Source organism: Eucalyptus grandis, chromosome 5, assembly GCF_016545825.1.
Source record: "Eucalyptus grandis isolate ANBG69807.140 chromosome 5, ASM1654582v1, whole genome shotgun sequence".
In the NCBI taxonomy this organism is placed as follows: domain Eukaryota; kingdom Viridiplantae; phylum Streptophyta; class Magnoliopsida; order Myrtales; family Myrtaceae; genus Eucalyptus; species Eucalyptus grandis.
In genome coordinates this window covers 34,830,413-34,855,701 of record NC_052616.1, presented here as the reverse complement: position 1 = coordinate 34,855,701, position 25,289 = coordinate 34,830,413, and the positions used below count along the sequence as shown (strand labels likewise).

At 36.7% G+C, this 25,289-nt stretch overlaps 1 protein-coding gene across 1 annotated transcript; it reads left to right on the top strand.

Moving 5' to 3' along the window:
- The first annotated feature begins 12,923 nt into the window (after positions 1 to 12,923).
- LOC120293861 (disease resistance protein RUN1-like) lies at positions 12,924 to 16,229 on the top strand. The gene is made up of 3 exons (XM_039313635.1): positions 12,924 to 13,111; positions 14,728 to 15,823; positions 15,912 to 16,229. The coding sequence occupies exons 2-3, from the start codon at positions 14,846 to 14,848 to the stop codon at positions 16,227 to 16,229; spliced, it is 1,296 nt and encodes a 431-aa protein (XP_039169569.1). The 5' UTR covers positions 12,924 to 13,111; positions 14,728 to 14,845.
- The last annotated feature ends 9,060 nt before the right edge of the window (positions 16,230 to 25,289 follow it).

Here is a 25,289-nt window from a genome sequence, read left to right as displayed (position 1 = left end):
AAGAAGAAAGAGACTCTTGTGAATTCCGATGTGAAGTGAGAAATCTTTTTCTGGGAAGTCTATTAGTGCGAATGATGGAGATGCATGCAAATAGAGCATAGACGTAAGCTGTCTTTTTTCAGGATGCATTTCCCGAAAATTGCCAAAATTCTCCATCAAAGGGCCTTAAACGTGAACTTTGTCTGCACTGATGTTATGATGGGTTCAATTTTTCTTTTTCTATTTCGCCGGGTAACTATGTCGACAACTGTGGTTATTATCACATTGTACAGGGCCCTCAGCCCATTGCTTAGCAGACCCAGGCCTCTAGGTAGTAAAGAAGCAGCTGCAGGAGTGAGCCGGGCGCTGCAAACGCCATACCACTAAACGCAAAATTTTCCTTTTGTATTTATATAATTTGTTTTATTTGGACATTTATCAGAGCGACCCTTCATTTCTCTTCCGTCCAATTGACCCAACATTCACGTTCACAGAAAATCCATGAGCTGAAAATTCATTGAAAAGTTTCAGGATTGTGGATTTCTAACGGTTGCTCACGATGAAAAGTCATAATATCTTCCTTGTAGAAACTCTGATCGACCCTATTCTCAAGACGTATCGCAACTAGATATACCTAAATTTATCAATTAATCAGGGAAATTATAATTTTCTGAACATCCTTAAGATCAGAAGCCATTGTTAAAAGTCGTGATATTTGCAATACGGCCATCCCGACATGAGCAAATTGAGCGTCGTTGCTCTTGCAAAACACACCCCAATTACATCAATTGCTAGTAATTTTAACTAGTTTATTTATTTTTTTTTAATCAACACTCAGGTTTTGATATATTCAAAGTCAAGAAATTTTCTATTGGAGCAGGGGCATCTGAGAATAGATTGCGTGGTCAAACATTGGTTAAAGAAAAAAAAAATGAGGTGCCTACAGTAATAATTGTAAAGAGAGAAGTACTTCTATTTGTTTAGAAAATCTAAACTCTTGTGCAAAGCAAATGCTAAAAAATGCAAAAGTAATTGAAGGCCACCATGAGTCCATGACAAATAACTTTTGGAATATACAGATCTAGCTTAGTGTTATCGCTCTTGATTTCGAGAAGACTGCTTGAAAGAAGAGATATATGCTCTCATACCATACTCGATGAAGAAGAAAAAGCGAGCAGCTTCCTATATTTGATGCGTTTCTGTAGGGGTTGTTTGGATGTTAATTAGGAAATATTAAGTAATAATCAATAATATAGGCGAATGAGAAGAGAAACGGGCAAGGAAGAGAATGAAAAAATTTCTTACCTAAAATATAGAGTAATCCTTGATGCAATTAGGAAAATTGTAGAAAATAAGAAGAGTTCTAGAAAGCCACTTCCACAATGGTAGAAGCTCTTTCATGAACTTTTAGTAATCCAAATGGCTACCATTTGAGGATAATAAATTAGATTAGTTTGTAATTATATATCGATACAGTTAGAGGAATGGAGCAAGACAATGTCAACAATAGTGATAGAAGAATCCATCCGTACCTAAATAGAATCTTTGATTGACCAATTGGTCTAGGCTGCTAGTGTCGAGGTCCTGGTCAACCACCGAGGATATGGGTTTAAGCGTCCATGAGGCTGGCATGGGGTCCTTGGACTAGGGTGTCGAGATTGTGGGCCCAACCCTAAGTTCCTAGTGTCTCAAAGTATGATATCTCTTGATGTCTTTCTCACAAAACCTTATGGACAATCTCAACCGGCAAAGAGAAACAAATACACTAACATTTAGCTAGCCCTCAAGGTCCTTGGTGACTTGGATGTCCCATGATTTTGATGGTGATGAATTGGGGTGTTACTGTTAGAGAAACAAATACACTAAAGCTGCATTTAGCAATTAGGATAAAATTTAGGATAAATTATTATATCATACGTTTGGTGCCTACTCAAAATAGGATAAAGTCGGATATAAGAGGGATATAGACTAGATAAAATTATCTCATGAGGGAGGTGGGATAATGATAGATAGGATTCTTAACATTCATATTAGAAAAGTTATTTTTTCTCGAATAATAAACTTCTTAAATTAATAAAATTAACAAAATTAAAAATATATTTCAATATAATAATACTTGAATTCTAATATAAGAAATTCAAAATAAAAATAAAAAATAGTTATTTTAATTTAATCTTATTTTTATTTATATATTCGAATTTAATTCTATTTTAGAATATAGATTCAACATGTTTATTACATATTTTTGGTATTTTAGAATTTTAGGTATATCAAGTATAGTTTACTATTTAATAAAATTTTATTAGAGAGTGAGGGAAGGGGAAGAAAGAAATAACAAATAAATTAACTAAAAAGAGAGAAAAATAAAATAAAATAAGCAAATAAAAATGAAGTAGGCAAAAGTGTCGCGAGAGACTTTTATCATCTCTATTTGTAAAATTTTTTGATTCATTTATACAAATATGCCATTTATACCAAATAATGTAAATAATATGATGTGAATATATTTGATTGTGGTCACCAAGCTTTGAATAGAATATAATAAAATCCTTAGATTTCATATCTTATCTTATCTTATCCATTTCTATCTTAGTTAGAAATTTGAACGATCAAACATAGCTAACAGTGTTAGTGAAATTTCAATAACAAGTGTTGCTTGGTAATTCAATTCGAAGTTATGGGATAACTACCCTTAATAGGTTCTCCAATATTTGTATTTCTCTCGAACGATTTCCACTGATTAACTTCACCTTCCTTTATTTCCGAGAGTCATGTATTCAAGCTTTCACGATCTCTTGACTTTTAGACAGTTATCCCATCTGAAGGTGCGTGCTCCTCACTCCACGAACTTGTTTCGAAATTCGTAACCTTTCCCTCCGAAACAACATGCCCACTTTGATTTTTAACTGCTTTGTCGATTGTGAATCCTACAATTGCACTTTAACGCTTCTCAGTCGAAGACCTGTCGGTCAATCTTATGTCTTGACTCGAGTCAATTACCATAATCCTGTGCTTTTCAATCCTCCGAAGAACTCTGATGGTGTGCTGCTCTTTTTTCATCGGTATTCATGCCAGCATTCATAACTTTGTTGTTCATCTTCGTATATTGACAATTGAACGCGTGCCATCAAAGTGAGTAGATGTCAATCACCAAATATTAACTCCTATAGTCATCAACAAGATGTCTCATGCATGATGATGTTAGCCTATTTTTCACATGACTGTTTGTGCTCACGTGCTAATTGTTTGTATTCATGAATCGAATATTTTCTGTGTAAACAATACCCAACCATCTTTGAGGCCCAATGAAAGCTATTCATAAGAAAAGGTATCATTAAGACATGTGTCTATCTTTATATTTAAGAATACATGTAAAAAAAATTGTAATTGATTTTTTCAATATTATTATTTGGGGGCACATCCATGTTTTTTCCAATGCAGCTCCTACTCATTGGCAACCTGATATCAAAACATTACTTTCAATGATATAGTCTCATCAATTTTGTTTATAACTTAGGACCAAGAAATCTATAATTAGTGTTGGAACACACGTCTCTATTCATTTTCCATTGAAATTATTTTCTAACAGCTGGAACTTCGTCATTAGAAGCTTTAACAATAGTGTTCTCATGTATTAGGGCATATCTGCCAAGGTCTTGCTTCGAAAACTAGTTAGGAAGTCACCGCATTGTCCCTTTATCATATTATTACATCATTTATTTGATAGCAAAGCATTTACTATCAAAGGGACTAAAACAATTAAGAACCAAAGTATTGACTTGGCCATAACAACCATGCTTCGGTAGGGAAATAGTCCGCGTGATTTTTTATTTTTATTTTTATTTTTTTTTCCGTTAATGCACCCTCCCAATTGACAATTACCGACGTCGATCTTTTGGTTTTAACGGAAAGGCAAATTTTCCTTTTTCCGGAAGCAAAACGCGAATAATTTTTCTTCAATGTTTTGTGGGGAAATCAAGAGGGCCCCCCGGCTTGGCTTAAAAGCCAGGCATACATGCACCATAATTGGCAAAAATCTAGGAAACTCGAGTCATATGAGATCAAATTGTAGTTTTTGTACCGTAATAAAGGATGAGATGGGGAATTTTATTTAAAAAAATACGGATGAATAGAAGGGTGAGGTGACGGAAGCAAGACCTCAAGAGAAGGTTCTAGAAGATGTTGCGTGGCTGGAGACGAGAGATTCTCTGTAACGGCACGGGGGGAGCACGTCACGTCACCGAGAGATTAACGGATTTCAGTTCGAGGAGATAACGAGAATCGGCTGATGGGGCCGAAGACGATCAAGCTACTGTTCCGTCCGCCGCCGTCCGCCGCCGTTCGTGATCTCAGCTGCGTTGGCTAATGAGCCGGACTCGCGCCGGTACCGGTTTGGCTCTGTTCTTGGCCGAGCTGATTCGAAGGTTGGGATCATTTGCGAAGCCAGGATTTCGTTCGTTGGTTGAATCGCGAAAGGTCTTGTTGCCGATTCGAGCGTTCGTCGCAATGCAAACGTCACGGGCCAGGTAATATCTATTATTATCCTTGCTATCGAGATCGATGTTCTTTCTTTTAGGATTAAAGCACGCGTTGGGCGCGATTGGGTTGTTGCCTGGTTCGGAGTGCTGCTGGTTGATCTTGCTTGGAATCAGGCCGTGAATTCGAGCCTGAGACAGCGTAATTTTACTTCACGATTTGTTGACCACCGAGTGTTTGATAATATGCCTCTTAGTCACTGATGTTCAATAGATTGCGATTTTGTTCGAACTGAAGATCAGGCCCATCATTTTCTTAGTGCATTGATTCAATTCGGGTTCTGTTTCATCATCATCAAGATTGGTTCTGAACGTGTTCTGTTCTGTTCGTCTCTTCTTTGTATTTGGCATGTTTCTTTGCTAGCGTTCGAATGATTCAAAATGATGGCCAAGCATTGACTAAGTTTTGAGGCACTGGTTTGATTTCAGCGCTTGTTGGTCCAAGTATGTCCCTGTTCCTATGCTCTGCGTTTGAGTGATTATGGCCTGCATGTGAGTAACGGTGATCTGGTAGGGAATCGAGAGGCCGATAATGAAATTGAATTGGTTCTGTGGTGAACCGAGACTGTGATGGAGATCCGGGGATGGTTGCTGGCATCGACGGCAGGCGTTGAGGGGAAGGAGGTTTCCGGGAAGGAAGTTGGCATCTCTGGATCTCAAGATTTCACTGGCAATATAGTTTTGTTGTATTTATTGATGACACTTCATTCAGCTTTTGAATTAGGGGAAGAAATCATTGACTCTGTAAAATCTGACAGCATATGAGAGGTTTCAAATATTGGACGAGTTCGATTTGATGCTCCCTTCCTCAAAGTTCTTTACAACTTGTCAAGTACCAAATTATATTTAATACATTTCTCTAAATAGCATGGTATGTTTATAAAGGATGATGTTTTTGAAATGAAACTCAAGCTATTAGAAAGAAACTTTGTTGGCTGACTACCTTATCTAAAAGGTTTGATGTTTTGCGAAAAATATGGTAAGTTTAAAAGTCAGCAGTACTTCTAAAAATTTAATTTGAATTTCTAAAAGGTTTAATTTGAATTTGGGTCAAAACCAGAACTAATGATTATTTGGATTTAATGCGAATCGCTGAATTCAACCTTTTGACGAACCTACATTTGGTATATTTTTAGTAGGCTCGGCTTGCTAACTTGCATGTTTTGCAGTATGTTAAATATTTTAGCAAGAGTCAATATTTGAAGATTCTCAAAGGGAATTCATGCATATCTTTAGTAATAGTGGTTACCAATGTAAAAAAAAAAAAAAAAAAAAAAAAAAAAGGTATTTTGAAATGTAAGTTGTGACATGCTTTTAAATCGAAAGCTTCAACATCATTAACATTTTCGGCTGCTTCTTTTACAAGTATAGTATAGTGTTGTATAGAATTGCTTTTATCAGTGGGAGTTACTTATATTATCATGCTGGTTACTATGTTTTGACGTTTCATAGTTGGTTCCATCTAGAAGGTATTGAAAATCAATTGAAATCATTTTATGGCATATTTTCTCATAGAAACAATGAGAAATCTTTGCAGGTGCATTACAATGTCAAAACATTAATGATTGGATAGCGGAAACTGAGAATTTAACTTTTGTTTGAAGATTTTGGAAATGTTAATTGATTTTGATCAAAGGATTAGAGTACATCATTGTTCTTGTGAGATTTTGCGGGACAGTTGCACCATTACTAAGGTCTAGAAAATTTAAACTTATGAATTCTTGCGTTGATACAATATGATATTTTGTAGGACTATTGTAACTATTCTAAAAGCTTAAACTATTATATAAATACATGGTTTAATATTTATTCATTTTGATCTTCTTTTTTTTAAATGTGTATAAGGTATTACTAATTCTAGTAAGAAGTCTCGAGATTGGATGGCCATCTTGGGTATGACGGTTTTGCTAAAAAGGATATCTTTCAAGGAAAATAACATGAAATATTACTGCAGGGTTAATATCATAAGAGACATATGAGGCATAAGTGTCAATTGAGTTTCTTTGACTTTTTTTGAAGTACATAGAGTTTTACACATAAATCAAAGGAGGACCGGACTTTAAAATAGCATTAATGGATCACATGAAGAAATGTTATTTTCGGCTATGTCATCACATTGACCCATCCTGATATAATAGCATATAGCATTTGTAGTCATGGTTGTCTAACATTGATTGAGAGAGGGGTTATGATGGCTATGGTTCAATGTTGTTGTTTTTGTTGTTGGTAATTGTTTAATGTTTTAGCAGCCTTCGAGTTATTTTATAAAATTTATTTTTTTCAAAAATGTCTTGCAATTAACGTTGAGTGAAGAGAGTCACTTACCAAAAAAAAAAAAAAAAAAAAAAAGTTGCCCAAGTGAAAGAATGTTAAAATACTTATAACGTGGGTTAACATTAATTGCACAATATTTTAGTTTGTGAAACAGATTGTTATAAAGTCAATAAAACGGGACAATGCTAAATCACTAAGTTCGTTCATGTAATTATATTATATTGGGCTTATCACATCTTAGTTATGGTGATCATAGTTGAATGGTCAATATAGGTCAGTATTTTAACAATGACTTGTGATAGATGGCTCTCTTAGAATATGCTATGTAAATGTGTTATAGTCCTCTCTCCTCTCCTAATTTCATACACTTACTGTTTATCCAGTGAGACCGTCCAAAGGAGAAGGACAGGAAGACTTACTCTCGAATTCGTATGATTTTATTTGTTTTTTAGTTATGTTTGGCTAAACCAGCTACGTGCTTTTTATTTAAGGATAGGTATTTCTAAATCATGTATACCAATTTTATGTTGTTGAATTTCTTACATTATCAAGCCCAAAACATGGAGTGAAACGGCAAACTGTTTTTTCAAGCCTAGCCCTCGAAAATATTGTGAGAATATCTTTCATCGATTTTCCTACCTTGATGCATGAATATTTTAAAGACTAAAAGAAAAAAAAAAGGGGCCAAATTCTTATATGAAAAAGAAAAAAAAAATACATCACATATGGGCATAGTAACGTAAAACACCACAAATTCTCTGGTAATTATTCCATTCGTTTTTTTTTTTTTTTGTCAATTAAACATATAAATAAATGTTGGGCAAGCATGCGAAACACATGTTTTTGCATTGGGCGGGCTTGGGCCTAGGGAAGGTCCCTGGAAAGTCCGAACACAAGTAGCTTCGGCCTGAGCCCGTCTAGGTCCGTACGGTGAACAGGTCTAGTTCAAACTTTAAACCCACGACACATAAAAGACAATTCCTACGTTAGTAGCTACACGTCGACTTATTTAGCAAAGTTTGGTGATAGAGAATGCTCATACGCAATTTTGACATGTTTATTGAATATTGGATTGTTTTTGTCACTCCTCCCATATATTTGGAAACCCATTGTGATTTTTCACAATCTTGATTTGGTGAATGAAAAACTTGTCTTTTGAGCATGTAGATTTGATGACATGCTAGCTGAAAATCAGAAAAACAAAAACAAAATTCTCGTGATTTGGGAGAAATGCTAATCATTGCAAACAGATTGAACATTGGTTCCAATTTTTTTGACCCCTTTAAAATTTTAATGTTATATGCTTTCACAGACGGCTTTCTAAACCTAAAAGAAATTATTTGGGATTGAGAGAGAGAGAGAGAGAGAGAGAGAGAGAGAGAGAGAGAGATCTATGCAAAGATGCAATGAAAATACAAGCTCCTGCACATTGAAGCATAAATAATCTTTCTTGCTTCGAGACTTCCTCAGCATTTCATTGATTTGTATATTTATAGACAAGGAAAAAAGAAAACCACTCCCCAGACACTATTATTGTTGTCTCATAGTCACATGATTGATTGAATTATTATGCCATGCTTTGGTGCTAATGTTGGTTCTACGACAATGGTCTCATACTGTGACATTATATACACCTCCCAAAGTTAATCCATAGATTGTCCAAGAAGGATCTTGAAGAACGCATTGAAAAATGATTGCTCCCTCACCACACTGAGGTCTGACACAAACCCGCACCTTTGCCCATGGCAAAACTCCAGAAAATTTGCTGTCATGGCGTACCCATCATTCCATCTAGAACTAGATCCTCACTAGTGGCCAACTTGCTCAGAGTGACAGGCCTTGCCTAGCCAGATGACGGGACTCTCACATTTTGTAGAAGAGGTGAGCAAAGGATCATGACTTAAGAGACCTTACCTAGTTGTGCAAAGGCAAAAGGAGATTCAACGGGAAGAATGGATGCACCTAGATCTAATGAGAAGCCTAAGTAACCTCGTGACCTGTGAAGCTTATGTTAGTGATCTAGGTTTAAAATTGATCAAGACAACTTGAATAACATTTTTCAATTAAAAAGAAAATGCATTGAAAGTGCATTTGATTTTTCTAGTGTAAGTAAGTCTCATATTTATGAATATCTAGTTCATACAAGTAAAATAAATTAATGATGATTCCTAATTGAATTGAATTGGATGTTAAGTCGATTAAATTAAAACCCTAAAGTTACAATTGGTGTAAGCTTGGGATATTTTGCGCTCAATCTTTGGCTTAGTAAGCCCATTAACTTTCCTTTTAATAGGTTCCGAGAAATGGTCGGACTCGATAGTACTCCTCCATGATAATCTAAGGTTCAATGACTTTCTATCTAGAATTTATGCGTAAGTATAAATATAAAAACAAAAGAAAAGAAAGGAGCATGTTGAGCTTGAATGGAGAGCGACTGTGACCATGCAAAAGCCCATGAAAGAGACTCAGCCCATGTTTTCACCGCGAAAATTTCCTCTAACCGTTTTCACAATTCCTGTCTAAAATGCTAGTTACACGCTCGGGTTTAGGGAAGGCCATTTTCGTCGTTCACATCCGAGATAGAGACAGAGCATAGAGATTTTTCAAACGAAACTTCGCCCTTGGGAGAAACATTTCACCGTCTTAGCTGCACTACTGGCGAAAAAAATCCCGTGAGCGAAATAATCTCCCTCTATCTTGTTGGTTTTAACTCTTCCGAACGCCACTCACCATTTCTATCTGGGGTTTGCATTCCAGTTCGCCTGTAAAGCCATGTCGAGATTCCCCTGTTTGACTCTGTTTCAAGATCTAGGAGCTTGAATTGTTGAGTTCCCGCTCACTCTACTCTTATCGGTGTGCCTCTTCATCATTGACATGACACCTCAAAGGATCTCTACTCTTATATTTGCTCACTGGCCGAGGGGGTATATTCGTTTGAACAAAGTTACAATCGTGTCTCTTGTTACGGTTCTTCTTATATGTAAAGAAATAGGTTTAGATATAAGGTTGTGATTATTCAGAAAACTGGCATCTAATGAGTCTGTTTTGATTATTTGGGTCTGATGTTTGTGAATATACTTAAATGAAACGACGGACATACTCGAGGAATTTTTTCTGGGTTATAATCATTCATATGTTCATAGCATGATTCAAATCATGATTGGTAATTTCGATTCACCCATTTCAACCCTGTTTCTTAAGATTTGCATGTGTGGCCGAGAGTTACTACGATTTTTCTTGTTTTGTTGTTCTATATTTTCATGTGGGTCCTGGTGCCGTTCAATGGCGATTGCTGGAGAAGAAATAACTCAAGATCGATGACTTGAACGTTAATCTCTTTCATTGGTTGGTCCATAGCTTTCCTTCTATCCACTTGATTCGGTCGTATTTGGATGTGACCGTAAGTGTTGGGTGACTGGTGATTGGAATGATGACTGGCGGTGGCCCCGACCAACGGCGGCAGCAGCGGCATCGGTCTAGTGACTGGAGGTTGTTGATAGAGAAGCGTGTAATTTTTGGTTCAAGAAAGAATAGACATGAATCATTGTCGAAGTTTTGGTTTTCTCGTATGCGTGGGTTCCAGGGTTGTTACGAAGAAGATGCTGGGGGCAAGAAAACGAAGTAAAAAAATTGTAATATTTTTATATCTCTTGAGTGGTCACGAGGTAAATTACTATACAGCAAGGAAAAGCTCCTTCTCGGAAGTTGGGGATGAAATTTCGAGGAAGACCACAAAAGTTGGCTTGCGCATGGATTTATTTCTGTGCTTTTTTGTTCCGGGAACAGAAACAAAAAAAAAGTGTTTCGTTCCGAGGAACAATTTTGAACAAAAGAACGCGTTTGGTAACGTTTGGTGGGAATAAAAATGAACAGAAACACGTTTGGTTAAATTTTATTATTTTTTTTGTTTCTTTTAATTTTTTAAACATTTTTATTATTTTTATTTTTTCCTTTCTTTTTATTTTTTTTTTTTCGGCCGGTCACCCGCCTCCGGTGACCGGCCGGCTGGGGGCAGCCTCGCCCGGCCACGGCGAGGCTCGCCGGCCCACGGCGAGGCCGAGCTGGCCGTGGTTGGGCGAGGCTCGGCCTCGCCTTGGCGGGCGAGCTCGAGCTCGCCCGACCATGGCGAGGCTCGGCCTCGCCGGCGCGGGCAACGCCTCGCCTCGCCTTGGCCGGGCGAGCTCGGGCTCGCCCGGATCCGGCGAGCCCGAGCCTCGCCATGGCTGGGCGAGCTCGAGCTCGCCCATGGTGGGCGAGCCCGAGCCTCGCCGGGGGCCGGCGACGCTCGGCCTCGCCGGATCTCGGGCGAGGCCGAGCCTCGACGGCGGTCGCCGGCCATGGGCTGAGGCCGGCGACCGGCCAAAGAAAAATAAGAAAAAAAGAAGAAAAGAAGAAAGAAGAAGAAGAGAGAGAAGAGTTTCTGTTCATTTGTTTCCGAGAAGTGTTTCTTTTCTGGAGAAACAACTTTTTTTTGTTTCTTTTTTCTGTTCCTATTTCGTTCCAGAAACAAAAAAACAAAAAAGGAACAAAAACGCAACCAAACGCGTTTCTGTTCCTTTTTTGTTCCCGGGCACACTTTCCGTACAAAAGTGTGCCGGAAACGTTTCTTAGAAACGTTTCCATGCACGCCCTTCATGACCGAGATCACGAGAATCCATTGCCCTAAAGTTGTTTGTCTGGTTGTGATCTTTATTAGTCCCTACTTTTGTGGGCCACAAAGAAACTCGTGTGACGCAGTTGTATGCGGTCTTCGTTCTCCAAAGTTCGAATATTTTATTTTTGTTGACCCTGCCCCAAAAAAGGTAATGCATCTTTGCCTCTAGTAAAAGAATAAATCAGCAAGAAGATCAAGGGGTGGGTGAACCTAGGTTGCACCGATACGGCATGACACGACACGACACGACACGTCGACACGTCATTTCTTAAAAATAAAAAATTTCGATACGCCGAGACATGTTATATATTAAATAAATATTTTTATTTTTAATTAATTCAAATCTAATTTATAAATAAATAATTAATTAAAAAAAACTTATTATAAATGTTGAATGATTAGTGTAAATTTATAATAAGTTTTTTTTTTTTATTTCATTATCCCAAATTTACTTTTATTTCTTTAAAATCAAACCCCGTCCCTCACAAAAAAAAAAAACCCGCGGGCCCAAACTCCCTCCCTTTTTTCCCCGTCGACAGACCCCAGGCCCCATCATTTTTTTTCCCTCCCCCATCACTAACAGCCGTCCCTTCCCCTCCCTCCTGTCATTTCCTCCTTCCTCCAACACGCAAGCCCCTTTTTTAATCTTTTATTTTCCTTCACAGTTCTCAAAACCCTAGCAGTACAGCACCTTCTTCTCCTCCTCCTCAGTCCTCGCCGCACGACGCCTATCTCCAAAAGCATCGAAGACTTGCAAGAAAAGCACTAGCATTCGCTGAAGGAGCGGAAAAGGGAGTAACCCAGAAAAAATTTCAGTGGAAGGGATCGGAAAAGAAGGCGAAACGCGCAGTCCCTATGCGTGGAGAGGCTGCACAACGCCGCGAACTCCTCCTCCCCCTTGCTGCCGCTGCCGCCCCACTCGACGACGCCGCCCTCCCCCACGAGTGCATCCCTCGTGAAGTTCCTCCTCACGGCCCTCGCCTCACTCTTTTCTCTTTCTCTGGCCATCTCTCGCCGTCGCGGGCTCGCCTTCACTCGCGACCTCCACCCTTCGGACACGTGTGTCGAAGCGTGTCCAAACGTGTCCGAGCGTGTCCGAGCGTGTGTCGACGTGTCTCGAAAGCTCTGGCAACATGTCGGTGCTACCTAGGGGTGAACTACATGAAAACAGAGTCTCAAATTTTGTTGCCGATTGGATGGCTTCTTCATTGGAACCCAAAAAGATTTATGACGTCTGCTTGAGTTTCAGAGGTGCAAATTTGTGCAACAACTTCATTGGCCATCTTTACCAAGCTTTACACCGAGATGGAGTATACACTTTCCGAGACAGTGAGGAATTGAAGAAGGGAGATCAAATATCACCGGTACTTATGAAGGCTATCGAAGAATCGTGCATCGCAATCATCGTTTTCTCTGAGGACTATGCTTCCTCAAGGTGGTGCTTGGAAGAGTTGGCGAAGATTATAGAGTCCAAGGAGTAAAAGAACCTCATTGTTCTACCAGTGTTTTATAAAGTGGACCCAAGAGAAGTGAGAGAGGGTAGAAAGAGTTATCAGAGATCTCTGGCTAGGCACGAGTTTAAGTTCGGGAAGGATTCTGAGAAAGTGAAGAGATGGAAGAAAGCTCTTTCCAATGCTGGGAATTTGTCCGGGTGGCACTTTAATGATGGGTAAGTAGAGTGGAGTCCATTTTTTCTATAAGAAAAGTAATCTTTACAATTAAGTATGAATATTAAAAAAATAAAATAAATAAATAACACACACATGCTTATAAGTATAGATGCTTCATCTTATGATTCCTGAAAATTCTTATGTCTGTTAAGTTTAAGTTACTAATTTCATAAAAGAATTGGTGAATCTAAGTGTAGTTAAGAAAGATAAATAAAATTTGGCAAAAGATAACAAAAATTGATAATTAAAAGAAAAATAAACTTGACATGTAACTCAAACGAGAATTGTTAATCTAAAATTAATTGGTAACTTAATCGAAGAAAAATTGTTAAGTCACTTAAATTAAGATTGACAAACTCAAAAATGAGTAAGTAAGAAACTCAAATGAGAGCTAGGAACCCAATAGAAAAGTTGGCAAATTAAAAGAACAAGTAAACATTGATAAGTAGCTGAAGTGAGATTTGGTAATCCAAAACTTTTAAGTCATTATCTAACATTATCAAAGATGGTAAGTCACTCAATTATGTTAGTAATTTCAAATAAAAATTAGTAAATTGAGGCTGTAAGTTACGCAAATCAAATTTTGTTAGTTTGTATGAAATGGGTAATGTGCAGTTTATAGCAAGTAGTTGGTGATTTTATGAAACTATTGGCAAGTCACTAACAAGTTATGTGAAAGAAAAAGTCACCGATTTTTCTTTTAATGGCAGTTTTTTTTACAATTACCAATATTTATTAAAATTCACCAGCATGAAAAAAAAAAAAAAAAATCTAATTTTGGGCATCAAATGATAGAATTATGCCTTTAGCTTTTGCTAAGCCCTGTTTCATTTGGGTAAGGTTATGGCTCTTTCTTTTGGATCCTTGTTGCCCTCCTCAATGTGTAATAAAGGTTCTAGAAATTTTATCAATGGGCTATTGAGTTCTTCTCGTTTCATTTTGGTAAAATTGAGTTCCGTAGATTTTCCATTTTGGTCGATTAAGTCTAAAGTCGTTACAACTGGCATTTTGAGTTCAAAAAATCACATGTGGCTTTTCATGGAACAGAAACTTGGCTTTTTCAATAATAGAAAATCGACATTGGGACTTTATTGGCTGAAATATTCACTGACTCATTTGAACAGAATAAAAAATTAAAACTTGATTGACCAATGGACAAAATGTTAAGTAGTATTATTGCGCTTTCCCATTTCTTAGGAAGGAAAAAGTTCACAACGCTTGATACAGGCTGATTACTGTTTACGAGCCACCTAAAGGCAATGACATCGTGCTTCAGGGTATCTAATAATTTTGGAATCAAAACTATAATCACCGTTTAATGATCTAAGGAGTGCTTTTTGATTAAGCGTATAAATAAATCACATATTTGTCATGTAAATTGTCATGTATAAATCAAGAGAACATGAGTCACTTGGATAACTGAAGGTTAAAACCTTGGAACTTATTTTGATTGGTGTGGAGATCTTGGAATTCTAGTTTCCCTCGGTGTGAATACATTGACTGTCATTAACTGAAAATGTGAGCATTGCTTTGTCATTGTTGGCAATGTGCTCTCGTTATTTGTTTATTCAAATCACTAAAATGATTCTACAACTTGTTTTTCTGTTTTTATCAGGGACGAGTCAGAGCTTATACAAGAAATTGTGAACAAGATCTCCACTTACCTAGACCGTCCTTTACATGTTGCTAAGCATCCGATTGGCATATATTCCCGAGTCACTGAGTTGAAATCAATGTTAAAACTTGAGTCTAATGATGGTGTGCTCATGGTGGGATTATGGGGAAAGGGAGGTATAGGAAAGACATGTTTAGCAAAAGCTCTTTACAATGCCATGTTCAGAAAATTTGAGGGTGCATGTTTTCTGGCAAATGTTCAAGAAACTTCGAAAGATAGCGGGGGTTTAGCTACTTTGCAAGAAAAAATACTAAACAATATATTATTACCGCCAAAAAGATTAGAAGTGTCCAATGTCGATGAAGGTGTTTATCTAATACAACACAGACTTGGTCACAAAAAAGTTCTCCTCATCCTTGATGATGTGGATTCCTTGCAACAATTGGATGCTTTAGGAGGAGAAGGCGACTGTTTTGGTAATGGAAGTAGGATCATCATTACTACAAGAGATAAACAATTGCTAACTTGTTGCCGGATAGATGAAGATCATGTGTATGAAGTTAAAGCACTGGATAATAGTCAAGCTCATAAGCTGCTTAGTAAACACGCTTTTCAGACACACCAAATCAGAACAGATCTAGTGAATGGTGCTCTGAAATATGCTAAAGGCCTTCCTTTAGCACTTGAAGTGTTGGGTTCCTTATTATGTGGCACAACAAAAGATGTTTGGGAGAGTACAATAAAAAAACTTTCTAAGAATCCTGACCAAACCATAAATACTGTGCTCAAAGTGAGTTTTGATGGACTAGATGAAAATGAGAAAGAGATCTTTCTCCACATTGCTTGCTTTTTTAGGGGGTGGGCAAGAGAGTATACGAAGAAAGTTCTCGACAATTGCGATCTTCAGACAATCGTAGGATTTGATACTCTCATTAAGAGGTCCTTGATAAGTATTGAGTTCGGAAGATTAGAAATGCATGACTTGATTCAAGCGATGGGTATAGATATTGTGAACCAAGAATGTCGAGATGATCCCGGAAGACGCAGCAGACTATGGTTGTATGATGATGTTGTTGATGTTCTGTCACGTGACATGGTAAGACTTGTGAATAAGATCAAAATTTTGCTACATTTTTTACTCTTTTACTGAAAATGCATAGTCTAAATTAGTTGTGTATTTACAGGGAGATTGTGCTGTAAAAGCCATAGTGTTGGCACTACCTGAGTCAACAGAGATGCGTATCAATCCCGATGATTTTACAAAATTGAGAAGGCTTAGATTGCTCATCTTGCACAACGTGCATAGTTCCTTTCCAGGTCCTATATACCTGCCTAATGAGCTTAGATGGTTTGAATGGCCTGGATGTGCTCACCGGATTCCAGAATTTTCCTCGGGTCCAAAGAAATTAGCGGGACTTGACATGAGTAAAGCCAATGTCACAGGAGTTCTAAAACAGTTTAAGGTGAGCCTTACCGACATAGACCTTAATTTGTATATGTAGATGGGTATTATATGTACTAGTACAAGGAAGGAAGTGGTGTTTCTCTGTTTTAGGCACCACTTTGCTATTTTCTTTCAAAATGACCCTAATTACTTATGTTAGATAAATTTTTACGTGCAGCAAAATTGACATTTGAAAAATTAAGCGAAAAACTTCATTAGAAATACTCAATGGAAACATTTTTGTTAATAAAATACAAAATAGAAAGAAGTTTTATACATATATGTGGAAAGAGAAAGATATTGCAAGATTTAAAATTTTTCTACGAAGGCCATTGCATCATTAAAAAATTCGACTTTTCATATTGAAATATGTGAGATAAAAAAAATAATCAATTTCATTTATATGTCCATGGTATAATATCTGTAGAATAAATCAAGGATACTTGATGGAAGGAATATTAAAAAAAAAAAGATTGGAATCTTTTAAAGTAGGAGATCATCTTTGCCTTATGTATGGTATCGATAAAGTTTGGGTATTTTTTAAACCTAATATCTCTAACTATCGACTTAGATGTATTTCAAAATCGATCAAATCTACCTAGCGATGAATTAATGCAATTTGTTGTCAGTTGTTTACATATAAACTTTTTTATTTTACAAAAACAAAATTGTATATTAATCGAAAAAAAGGAAAATAAAACTATGACGTGTCTACCCGTTGACATGTATATAGAAGTAAATTACCCAAGGAGTTGCTGGTTCAGTGGTAGGCCACGTACCCAATGCACGTTCAGCATCAATAAAACTGGCTGAGTCGAAGGTTTGAAAGCAAGCAAGGCATTGTTAATTGCTTAAATAATTTCTTAAGGAGCAGCACTTCCAAGTGGACATAATAGTGTTTATTAGGAACTTTGCCAGTAATGTGTGTCCACAACTAAATCAATGTCAGTGATCCAGTAGGGGCATTCACTAGTTTCTTAATAGAAAGTTAGAACTAGATTTTGAATCGAGTACATGAAATTTTTATTTTCTTCCAAATGTTTTTCAAAGTTGGCTTCATCGTACTTGCATGACTTCAAAAAAAAAAAATGATTAATCTTTACGCATGTACGTTGTGAAAGTGTTTATATCCCCCATTTGTCTACCATATATAGTTAAAGCCAAATCTAGTGGAGTCTTCATTCCTATGCTCGCCACATGGTACTTCACTTTATTTTTGTGATTGCCATATGACATCACACGTGGAATAGTTTTGTCACATAGTCCACATCCACACTCGCCATGTGGCACTTTACTATGCTTCTATGGTTGTCACATAGCATGACGTGTGGCATAGTTCTGTCATGTGGCTTGCATTTGCATGCTCGCCACATGACACTTCACTTGAATTTTGTGATGCCACATGCATGACACATGACATAGTTTTATTCAAGCTAATTTTCATCTGCTAGATTTGCATGAGGAGTACTAGTTTGGGATTTTTTTGTTAGACAAAAATTAGTTTGGGATAAATGTTTATTAAGGGTTTTTGTGAGATGAAAATTAATTTGGGGTAAATTTGAATAATGATTTGGGATTTTTAATGGTATTTATTCTAACTTTTTTAAATAATTGTTAACCCAATTTTATTTGTGATCTTTTTGTATTGTGTATTTATATATTTTCATTTTTTTCAAATAATCTCTAAAATGTAAAATGATGAGAGTTAGCTCTAATTTGCTAATCTGTATATGCGCGCGCGTGTGTAAGTACTGGTAAAGTTTTTAAGTTTTTAGTAATTTCTACTCAGAAACCGGAATAGAAGGTTTCGAGTTGTCTGATCTACCAAAGGTCCTTGCTTCCTTCCACCTTAAGAGTGTGGTGGCCAGAGCTTATGTAATTATGAGATATACGCCAGGTCAATATATAGATTATTTAATAGTCAAGGATATGTAATTATCCATGAGAAACCCAATCTTCTCCTGTTTTGTGTAGCCAATTTTATAATCCTCAACCAAGCCAAGCCCCTCCAATTAAATTATTATATTGTTAATGATCAATGTATAAAACCATGGACAACATGAATGATGTTCGAAATTACATTACCATCATTTCACAAGTTTGACTCCCCCGTCTATGTACAACAACTTACATAGGCCAATGTGCAGACTCAATAGCAAATCACTTCTTTAAAAAAACAAATTGCTCCAAATATTGACAACCTAAAATATAATAATTTTAGAGTGTTCATCAAAGTTGGTTTCTCTATTTTTGCAGGCCTTCCAAAATTTGAAGTACATTAATTTCAGTCACTGCGAGTTGATGGTTCGCACGCCAGACCTCTCGTGTACTCCAAATCTCGAGGAATTAGATTTTAGTAATTGCAAAAACTTGGTAGAAGCCCATGAGCCCATCGCATATCTTGACAAGTTGCAGGTGTTGAATTTAAGCATGTGCAGTGAACTTAGTGTTTTTCCCAATGTGCTCATGTCGAAAAATCTACAAGTTCTCAATTTTTATCATTGCATGAAATTTGAAAGGTTCCCTAATATTTCACATAAACTCGAAGGTTTTGAAGTGCTTTTCTTAGAAGGGGTTGCTATTAAAGAACTTCCTACATCAATAGAAAATCTTGTCGCTTTGAAGATAATGTATATACATGATTGCAAGAACCTGGAACATCTTCCATCTAACATTTATAAGTTACAAAACCTTGAAAACTTGAGAGTTCAGCATTGCACGAATTTAATCGAGTTTCCACAATACGAGAATTCAGTTGATTCATGCATGAAGGCCGGACTTTCAAATTTACGCAAATTAGAACTTTTGAAATGTAATCTGCCCGAAGTAGAGTTTCTTGAGAATCTTTCTTGTTTTCCACTCTTGGAAGACTTAATTTTGTCGGCAAATAATATTACTACCCTTCCTTCAATCAATAAGCGTGATCATTTGGTTAGATTGAGAGTTCGAGATTGCCATCAATTACAAGAGATTCTCAAGCTTCCCTCATCTTTGAGATATTTTCTAGCGAAAAATTGTGAGTCTCTACAAAACATTGAAGACTTAACCACAGTTCATAGTTTTGTCCATGGAGATTTGGCTGATATGGTTATTGACTCACATGGCAAGGTTAGACTCTCTCTCTCTCTCTCACATAGCAAAAAATGCAAGATTGAAGGCTTAAGAAAAGTAAACAAATATGAAGTGGTTCTGCAGGTATATGCATGTAACATTGGTGGCTTCTGTACTTTTATGGGAATGATTTCTATAGCATGAGACTTGTGTATTAATGCAAGCAAGGATCAATGGATCTTCTCATTTGGGTACTAATATTAACTTGGATACTTTTATCGGTCTATCTTTGTAATAGGATTGGCCTATATTTACACTTATCCCGGAGGAGCGATGCCACAGTGGGTCCTTCCCATTGAAGAGGGCTTCCTATCTTTCATGGCTTCAAAGGACTTGTATGACAAGATTCTTGGATTGGTAATTTGTTATGTTCTCAATAATGATCGACTAGGGCGACCCTTCTTTCAAATTGAATCGAGTGTTAATGGAAAAATGCAACTTTCGAATATAGAAAATTATCATAGTCGATTGGATTCGGTTCATCTTGGGATTGAGTACGCCTTTCCATCTAAATTGTGGGGCGACGTCGATTTTGTTCAAATCGATAGGCGTTATTTACAATTTGGTCTTACATTATCGGGTGAAAGCCTTAACAAGTGGGGAGTTCGAATAATATGCAAGCAACTAGGGGAAGATTTGAAGGTTGAGCTTCGAGATAATCAGCTTATAAATCCAGCTTTACTCTACGAGGTCGGTAATGAATTAACAGACTCACCAGCAGAGAGTTCACTTGTGCACGAGCATAATTCGAGCATAGCAGATCGACCGGAAGACTTGCAAGATAGTCAAATGGGTACCGAGGAACATAGTCATACAGGATCAAAGAGAAATCATGAATTTATTCTCACCCAAGGCATACGAACTAAGATTATATCGACTTCCAATTCGACCGGCAGAGATGAAAATGGTGGTGTTGGCTTGCAGCTTTTGTTGTTAGAATGAGGGAACTTGCTAACGAAGCAATTGGCAGGTAGCAAAGTGAACTCAGTTGATCTTCATTACAATGCCACCTTCGTTTCCCTACTCGTTTTCTTTTTCTCAATAACAAGCTGTTAGTCACCCATATATTTCCATTGCGGTATTTTGTGCGACACACTTAAAACTAGTGTTGACTTTGCCAGCTACGATGATGGAAATGACCAGCCTCGGAGATAGCTCGACAAGGAGAGAGAAGCTCGACCTGCTTCTCGACTTATAATATCGAGAAAATGAGTTCGAAGGTTGTGGCTGGAGAGTTAAATGAGTGGGCTTGGGACGTGCATTTTGCTGCTAGTGAAGTGGAGGAACATTTCGGAAGAGAAAGATACAACACACTCTGTGGGCATTCTCTATCTTTGTTTCCAATTTTACTCTCTTTCCATGCACTTTTCAATCTTGCGCTTTCATTTCCATGAATTTTCGAAACTCATTCCCTTTCTAGGTAATTTCAATTTTCAGTGTATCCGCTTTTATTCACACTTATTCACCATTTTTGTACTCGGATACGGAACCATCTACACCCGATATTAACTCTCAACATTCCAATTCAACATTCCCACTCAAAATCAAACTCCACATTCCAACTTAATACCAGACTCAAATGGCCTAGAGTGCGCCCAACCCTAGCACAAGGCCCAAATGACCTTGGTCTGGGCTTTTCTAGCCTTAGTTGGGAGACGCTGTGATCGGGCGAGCCACCAGCTAGCACTAGTTTTCTCTTTCTTTGAAGAATCACTTATTACATACATAATACATACATACATACATACATACATACATACATACATATATATACGCACGCTCTAACCCCTCGTTTCTCTTTCATTTAATTAACTCAATATTCATGTTCGCAAAAAGCTCATGACTTGAATTTTCCAAAAAAATTTCCCTTTTTCTAGAGAAGTCTTGTTGTCATGAGTGCAAAGCATCACTTCATTTTGGTCTTATTTGAAGAACTAGGTTTTGTTTCAAAGTGTTGTGACCCTCCCAAGGTGAACGCAAGGGAGATTAACAGATTGCTAAGCAAGCACAAATAAGCCTCTTGCAAGATGGCACTTATGCTTCATGTAGTTTCTCCCAAGCCCTACCCATGGGAAATTGGTTTCTTATTAATTAGTTAATTGATTTTAACTAGAGCTGCCACTAAAGTTAGGAGCTGAGTAAGACGCGAGAGACAGTTTACTTTTGCAAACTAAAGATTCATAAGCTCAGAGACTTGATTACGCTAAATAAATCTAACTCCTATTATGGATACCTTTTTCTTTTTTATAAAAGGCTTTGCATGCCATCTTCCCCTTTCTTTCTTTTTTTCTTTCTTTTTTTTTAAGAAATCAAAATAATCACGTATGGATACTCAAACAAATAAAATTCCGATCAAATTATAACAAAGCGTGTAGAAGATGAGGAAAGAAATAGCCCAAGCTATATGAGGCAATATTATACAATGCCTTACTATTAAGTTTTGGGACAGGAACCTCGTGATGCAATAATCATCTAATATGCCATCTACATCTTTTTATTATATATTTATGATTTCTTTTCATTACTATTATGAGTTAATCTACCTAAGTGCTTGTGAATAAAATAAGAGCTAATCGAATGCTTAGGAACTAAGTAGAGCTATATGCATGACTAAAACAGTATAAAGATTCAATCTTTTTGGGTGGGGGTGTATAAAACACTATGTATAATCGACGAACTTGCAAATAATAAACTATACACATATCGAATTTAATGTAAAAGCAAATCTAACGCAATGGGAACATGATGGATGAAGCAAAATCATGCAAGCAAACAACGAGGTCACTCCAGGATACTTCAAGGGGCAGAACGCGGACGAAACATACTCAGTCCAATCTAATCATGCAAAGGGAACAACTAGGTGACATGATTCATCCATAGCCAAGTTAATGTGAAGGGGATTAAGACATAACGAGTTTCATATCAAAATTTAATGAGAGATGAATCATGGAATCTAGAAATAAGTGTGGAAATTCCTAACTCGTGTTAATTCACAGGAACACCTTATGATTCATCATACATGCATGGCTTTGGGACTTTGCAAACAAATCATAAGAGTGGCAAACACGGAATCGGATTCTGATCATACCAAAAGATAAAGCGGAAAAGGGAAGGAATCAGAAAGCTTTAACATGATGAACGGATGGTCGAGTGTGTGAATCGTGGCCCGCTTGCGTGCATCGTATTCTTATCATACCAAAACTTGAAAGGATGGCTTCTTGTTCCTCAACAATCTTTTTGACTGTCTAAGCTTTTTCTTCTACTCACGATTTCCACTGAGAATGTCTTTTTCGTTCTCCACCCACTTACTTTCTGATCTGATTGCTTCCTATTGTCTGATTTTGATTTGCCATTACTTTCCATCTCTCACTCAAATCTCCCTTTTTAGATTCCCGGCCAACGAAAGCCATCCCCAACGAAAGGGTTTTCCTTAATCGATAACCAAATAGATTCTACATCAAATAATCGAGCGAAGGAACTTGCGTCAATATAACAATCCGAATATATGCAGTCTTCAGTGAAAATAACTCCATGTATTCACACCTATTAATTATCTTGGTCCCTAAGTAAACACCATCATTTCCCGAAATTCTGACATTATTCTTTGTTGACCCCACCCCACTGAAAAAAAATCATGCGTCTCTGTCCTCTAGTATAAGAATAAATCATCGCTGATTTTCTTTTCCCAAAGATTGTGAGAATCAATCATCATATCTAGCCCACAAGATCATCTTTTACAATCAAGGGATTAGGAACACAGCTAAACATCTACTCCGCTTGCACTGTTATGATCATCCCCCTTATTTCAAAAATTTATTTAATGAATTTTGTTTATCAAGGATGATTGGATCACAAATTTATCAAGGATTTGGTATACTGGATCCAGATTACGCAAGTGGTATTAATTTCATCGAGACAGCTCGTACACATTAAAAAGCAGTGGCACATTTATCTATCCGGAAAAATTATTGAGCAGAACTTAGGGTATAAACCAAATTGAATTTGAACCATTAAAAACCGTAGACTCTAAACGAATCTCTTCAATTTTTACGGTTTAGATTTAGTTTACCATATATATTTTCCATTTGATAATTTTTTACTTATTAGACGCAGATAACGGCCCCCAAGTGGGACTTACGGTCGTGGAAAGCACCTAGGACTCAAGAGTGAAGAAGATCAAAGACAAAATAATTGCAGTTGGGAAATGCATGCGATAACAGACAAATAAATCAGACGAACATAAAATTACTTTTGGAATTGGGACCCACCACTTTTTTCTTTAATTTTTTTATCCACGTTCATAATAATAATATTACCTTTGGAATTAGTCATTACACTTAAAATTGTACTAGTAATTGATGCCGGGACAATTGCACATATAATAAACTACGGAACTTTAAAAGAACGGAATGCAAGTGTATTCTAAGTTATTGCTCAAAAATTTTCATGGCTATCGTTAACTAATGAAGCTGGAAACTTTTTCCTCCCACTTTGGTAAAGTTTCATAGGCTTAACTCAAAAGTCATCACTTTTCTTTTCTTTGGGTGTTAAAGAGAAAAGAAGCTAAATTGAATTTAGTGCATAAGCTAAATTTGGACTTGAAGCGTTGAATATGGGAGACTCTAGCTTTCGGTGCTAAAACCACTTCTCAAGAACTGCTCAAGCTTAGCAACCATCGTGCTGATGATCCGACACATTTTGTTAATGGCATATATTACCAAAATATAAGTCAAGCGGCACTATTAATGAGACGTTATAAATAATTCATTCATAATATTTTTCTTTAGAGGAAAGTCAAAAGTTCATAGCGCTTGATGTTGAATAATTAGTTTCGTGGTTGATGACATGATGCTTTGAAAGCATCTTAACATTTTCTCACAAAAAACAAACTAAACAATTGTGGATGAGCTGTTGCTGGCTCATTTATTTGAAAAACTGGTCAACATAGCATATTCATTTATAAAGTTTCAATACATGTCACTTTATGTTAGTCTGACTTTTTTATCTTCTTACCCAACTCATTTCTATGATTGAGAATGGAGAATTTAAATATAAACGGGAGGAAAAACTATAGATTGCCAACAATGTTGATCAACATAATTCAGCATAAGGCATTATGTATGATTAACCATTTAATATTACCATTTTCCATATAAGTCCAAAGTACTTTTCTTATTTAGAATTTCAATCTTCAAAAGATATTAGTTATGTGATAAAGCAAATGTAAATCTTTTATGCACCACATATAGAGACAACTTTAATGAGATTTTTAATTTAAACCAACACAAATTTTTTTTATCATGTAGTACGTTTTTAATATGCACCAAGCCTTTAATTTTACAAGGCTTGAACACAACTTGTTTGCTTGATCACATGCAATATGGGAATACATATTGCTTCCTTTTTTAAGACTGCAAATCTCTCACAAACACTAATATTTTAAAGACAAATCCTTCAACAAAGAGTACAAATACTATAACACATAAGGAAGATGTTGAAATGATTTTTGAAGAATTCAATATGATGGTAAATTTTCTATATCATAAGAAAAACTTAGTGTGATTTTAACTTTCGATACGTAATTTCTATGTTTTGATTTTTCAGTTTATATCTAGATAATTGTGAATGATGCAAAAGAATGTTTATTATTAAATGGTTTAACAGATAGTGAATTTCAGGTCAAAATAGAGTGAGAAAAGAATTGTGGAATCTAGAAACAAGCATGGAAATTCTGAAATTGTGCTATTTCACACGAACACCTTAGTATTCACACATGCATGGCTTTGGGACTCTGCAAATAAATCGCGAGAGTGGCAAACATGGAATTTGGTTCTGATCAAATAAAAACATGAACAAGGGAAGGAATCAGCAGGCTTTACCATGATGAGCGGATAGCAGAGAGCGTGAATTGTAGTTCCCTTGCGTGCATCGCTGGCTTCTTGTTCCTCCTCAAGATCACCGAATCCTAAACCTTTTGACTTTCCAGCTTTTTCTTCCGTTCACCGCT

What these genes read in the sequence shown, in the direction of transcription:
- LOC120293861 (XM_039313635.1), top strand. Translation starts at nt 14,846, where the DNA reads ATGTTAAAACTTGAGTCTAATGATGGTGTGCTCATGGTGGGATTATGG. An exon ending in ATGTTCTGTCACGTGACATG is followed by an intron (nt 15,824 to 15,911) that starts GTAAGACTTGTG and finishes GTGTATTTACAG; the next exon opens with GGAGATTGTGCTGTAAAAGC.